This window comes from Garra rufa, chromosome 19 (genome assembly GCF_049309525.1).
Source record: "Garra rufa chromosome 19, GarRuf1.0, whole genome shotgun sequence".
Classification (NCBI taxonomy): domain Eukaryota; kingdom Metazoa; phylum Chordata; class Actinopteri; order Cypriniformes; family Cyprinidae; genus Garra; species Garra rufa.
The window spans coordinates 5,547,822-5,552,523 of NC_133379.1; the positions used below are offsets into that span (position 1 = coordinate 5,547,822).

A 4,702-nucleotide genomic window follows, 5' to 3' on the forward strand; every position below is an offset into this window, starting at 1 on the left:
TGGTTCGCACGTGGTACTATTTTCTTCCGGGTTAGGAACAAAGGATTGTAGGATATGTAGTTGACTGGTTTAGACTACTGGCGGAGTCTAATTGTGTGTTTGTCACTTAAAGTGTATTTCTCCACTTTGCAAATAATTTTACAACTGAACGACTAAACTTAATATAAAGCATACATTGATAGTTTTATTGGCATAAAATGTCTTCAATAAATTAAAAAAGTAGCTTAAACTGGACACCAGTGGCAGGATTCTTGAATGAATAGAAAGATCAGCATTTATCTGAAATAAAGCTTTTGCAACATTATACACTATACCATTCAAGAGCTTTGAGTCATAAGGGATGTGTTTGTGTGTGTGTATATATATATATATATATATATATATATATATATATACATACAGTCAAGCCTGAAATTATTCATACCCCTGGCAAATTCTGACTTAAAGTTACTTTTATTCAACCAACAAGTTTTTTTTGACCAAAAATGACTTCTCCCAAAAGATAATAAGACGATGTACAAGGATTTCTCAGCTTTTATTTACATTTGAACAAAAAGTGGCATGTCCAAAATTATTCATACCCTTTGCAAACTGTCACAGTCTATGGGAAAATCCAAAGTTCTATACCATTCCAAATAGTCCAAGCTGTTCTAAAGCATCCTAATTACCCTGATTCATTGGGAACAGCTGTTTTAATCAACTCAATAGGTGAAAAATAGAAGCTCTCTGCTGTTGGTTTGTGGACAGTCATGGCTAGCTAAGACAAAGGAGCTCACTGAGGACCTGCAGCTGCACATAGTGGCTGCTCAAAAGTCAGGAAAGGGCTATAAGACCATATCCAAATGTTTTGAAGTTCCAGTGGCTACAGTGCAAAGTATTATTAAAAAATACAAGACGTTCCGCACTGTAAAAAAATCTCAGAGGACGTGGTCGGAAGCCAAAAGTGACACCTGTGCTGGCCAGGAGGATCACCACCAAGGCCATCCTGATGAATCTGGGCTCTGCTGGTGGCAACTTCTCAAGGCAGACAGTCCAATGGACACTGCACACCGTTGGGTTCCACGGACACAGACCAAAGAGGACACACTTCTCCAGATAAGGCACACAAAAGCTTGCTTGGCCTTTGCAAATGCTCATCTGGACAAAGAAGAAGACTTCTGAAGACTTCTACTGGCAAAAATACCAGTGGAGACATGCAAAAAGCTGGTCAGCAATTACAGGAAGCATTTGATTGCTGTAATAGCCAATAAAGGCTTTTCTATTGATTATTGAGAAGGGTATGAATAATTTTGGACATGCCACTTTTTGTTCAAATGTAAATAAAAGATGTGTAATATTTTTTTCCACAATGATGCCTCTTGTACATCGTCTTATTATCTTTTGGGAGAAGCCTGTGTGATTTCTGGTCAAAAAAATTGCTGGTTGAATAAAAGTAACTTTAGGTCAGAATTTGCCAGGGGTATGAATAATTTCGGGCTTGACAGTATATATAAATGAAATTAATACTTTTATTTAGCAAGGATATATTGATCAAAAGTCATAATAAAATTACAAAATGTTACAAAAGATTTCTATTTCAGATGAATTCTGTTCTTCTGAACTTTCTATTCGTCAAAGAAAACTGAAAAAATTCTACTGTATTCAACATAATAAAAATAAATGTTTTTTTTTAGCAGCAAATCCGAATATTACAATGATTTCTGAAGGATCATGTGAATGATGCTAAAATTTCATCTTGGAACACACTTTAAACATTTTAAAATATATTCAAAAAGAAAACAGTTCAAACAAATGCAGAGTTGGTGATCAGAAAAGACTTTATTAAAAAACATTAAAAATCCTACCGTTCAAAAACTTTTGACTGGTAGTGTATCTCTACTTAAACTGAAACTACTTTGCTGTCCCTGGAGGAAGGAAGTTTGTTTTACCACTGCATGTTTTTTTTCAGACTGCATTTCATTTAGACTATGAAAATAATAACACAATTGGCTTTGGGCCCAGTGTAATGGGCCAAGAATTCCTAGTGACGCCACTGTCTCAATGAGATAATCATTGTCCCATGGTCATCACGATTAAGCAACTGTATACACACTATAAACACCATTGAAAACACACAAAGAGATCAGGTGAGATTCATGCTTTATATAGACCAGCATCAAAGCAAATACTAAAATAATTTCTATTAGCAATGTTAGATGTATAAGAAGAGAAACATTTTCAATCAAATTGTTACAATTTATTTATATTGTGCTGTTCACACTGAATATTGCACAAAACCATTTTACAAAATCTTACATTTTATTAAAAGGGTTCTGCCATAACCCCCTTAGGCCAGATGACAATTATGATGACAAACCCTCTAAAAACATACAATGCAAACAGTGTTTAATTTATTACAGTCATATATTTTACAACTGGGAAAAAAATATGGACATGAGAACTAAGTGCTTTGGTTATATTTTTGCACATACTATACTCATTGCAGGCGGAAAAATAAAGCAAATAAAATTGCGTCTGTTTGTATTTGGCAGATACTCTGGGTTTCACATCCATTAAGGGATAAAGCAGTTATGTAGACCTTTTACAGTTTTCTACACTCTTAAAAATAAAGGTGCTTTAAAGGGTCGTTTACAGCGATGCCATAGAAGAAGCATTTTTGGTTTCACAAATAACCATTCAGTCAAAGGTTCTTTAAAGAACTATCTCTTTCTTAGTTCTCTTAGTTTCTCTTTTTTTTATATTCTAAAGAACCTTCTTTTGCCACAAAGAACCTTTTGTGAAACAGAAAGGTTCTTCAGATGTTAAAGGTTCTTCATGGAACCAGGGTTCTTCTATGGCATCATAAAGCACCTATATTTTAAAGAGTTTATGGCCAATGGACTAAAAGGATCCCAATCTATTGGAAATACTTTCCGGATGTTGTTCAGTAATTGTGACAGACCTACTGTAATTTAATGGTGTGGCTAGCATCTTGTCCTGACATGTTACTGACTGGGTGACAGTTGGGTGGTCTGTGGGGTATCTGTCCACTGTCTCAGAGTGTTTCACCTGACACAACCTGACTTTAATGTGAGTGAAGATCTCACAGATCTGGTTTCTCACCTCTTGTTGCCAGCAAGCATAAACAAGGGGATTTATTAAGGAGTTTGAAAGTCCCAGCAGCCAGAAATGGTTCTCCAAAAAGTCATAAAGTTTACATGTTGGACATGATACCTGCACAATACAGACCACAAAAAAGGGGCACCAGCAAAGCGTAAAGCAGCCAACCAGCATGGCAACAGTCTGCAGGGCTTTTACATGACCCCAGTAACGGCTACATGTCAAAAAGCGTGAGCCTGCTAGCTGGGCACGGATGCGCTTCTGGTGGCCACATGCAATTTTCAGAATGTCCATGTAAATATAGATGAAGACTGAGAGTACTGGAAAGAAAAAAAGGCAGAAGAGGACAATGATGCTCTTTGGCTCTATGACGGAGAAGAATGTGCAGACGTTGTGGTAGTCTGCCTTCTGCAACGGTTCCAAAATGCATGGTGAAAATCCTATAGTCACTGCGATGAGCCAGACAGAAACCAGAGCCCCAGCAATAATCTTATTGTTCATTAGCTGGGAATAGCGCAGTGGCAACTTTATAGCTACGTAGCGGTCCAGTGAGATCAAGAACATGGTTAGGATAGAGGCCGCAGACGGTGCAATGACACAGGTCATGCGCAACAAACAAATGCCCTTTTCCATGGAGGCTGTCGTTCCCTTGAGAGCATCGGTGGCAATGCCAGTGATAGCCACGCCAACCAGGATGTCCGCTATGGATAGGTTTAAGACATAACACCAGCTCTGGCAGCCCCTCTTGCGAATGAGCAGGACCAGCGCAATGGCGACTAAAAGGTTGGTGAAAATGATTAAAATGGATCCCACACTAAGAATACAGCCCACGGTCACTACTTCTCTTTTTATCACAGCAGGGGTTGTGACCTCTGGACTGGATGATGTCACTACGTAGTTTTCCCTCATAGTTTCCAAAGATGTCTGCTGAGTCACATTGAAAGCGATCATTGTTGCATCCAGTATACTTTTTTTCAAAGTTGGTAAGAACTTCAATAGTTTAAACAGAAGACACTTGACACAAAACTGTAGATTTTCTTTCCTCCCATTGGTAAAAACAAAACATCTTCTCTCTTTAGCTGCTGTAGTTTTGTTTGCCCGCCCCTTGTTCTGTCTGGCTGTCATCCAGGTCCCATCAGAGCATACTTCCTACTTGAATCGGCTATATCCAGGAACATGCGACTATTTTGAATTTACAACCTAACCTTACTAATGTCCAAAGACATCTGTTTTGTTGACTGGATCTTTATCCTTGACTTTTCATTAGGAAATATTCTCAGGATAATTCTCAGATGTTGAACTGTTCCTTGCTTGAAAAAGTGATGAGAAGCAGATGAACTCCTTTCTCATGAAAATCCGTTCTCGTCATAGTGGGTAAGTCCAGTACATTTAACAGAGAACATATTCCAACTGAAGAAAAGATGTCCAGAGGAAGGATTCCAAGTGGGTAGTCATTCTTGTTTTCATTCTTGTAGTCATTCTTTTATTCAATCTTTCAGATTTGTTTGGCCTTAGGATGAAGACAAAAGATCATTTCTTTCATTTAAAATGGGGTGCTGTGCCAGTGTCTGTTTTGTCAGCCGCAAATCTGAGATGTCTCTCT

General features: G+C 37.9%; 2 protein-coding genes across 2 annotated transcripts in view; one reads left to right on the forward strand and one right to left on the reverse strand.

Moving 5' to 3' along the window:
- Positions 1-2,258: 2,258 nt before the first annotated feature.
- On the reverse strand, positions 2,259-4,689 carry LOC141292941 (glucose-dependent insulinotropic receptor-like). The gene has a single exon (XM_073824990.1). It carries the CDS (start codon positions 4,222-4,224, stop codon positions 2,881-2,883), a length of 1,344 nt encoding a protein of 447 aa, XP_073681091.1. The 5' UTR covers positions 4,225-4,689; the 3' UTR covers positions 2,259-2,880.
- nsd1b (nuclear receptor binding SET domain protein 1b) overlaps positions 4,648-4,702 on the forward strand; it is a 21,084-nt gene continuing 21,029 nt past the window's right edge. The window contains exon 1 of the mRNA XM_073823927.1: positions 4,648-4,665. Coding sequence (XP_073680028.1) covers positions 4,648-4,665 — 18 coding nt within the window. The remainder of the gene's footprint in view (positions 4,666-4,702) is intronic.

Bases quoted from the DNA above. Each gene is read 5' to 3' on its own strand.
- LOC141292941 (XM_073824990.1), bottom strand. From the start codon at position 4,224: ATGACAGCCAGACAGAACAAGGGGCGGGCAAACAAAACTACAGCAGCT.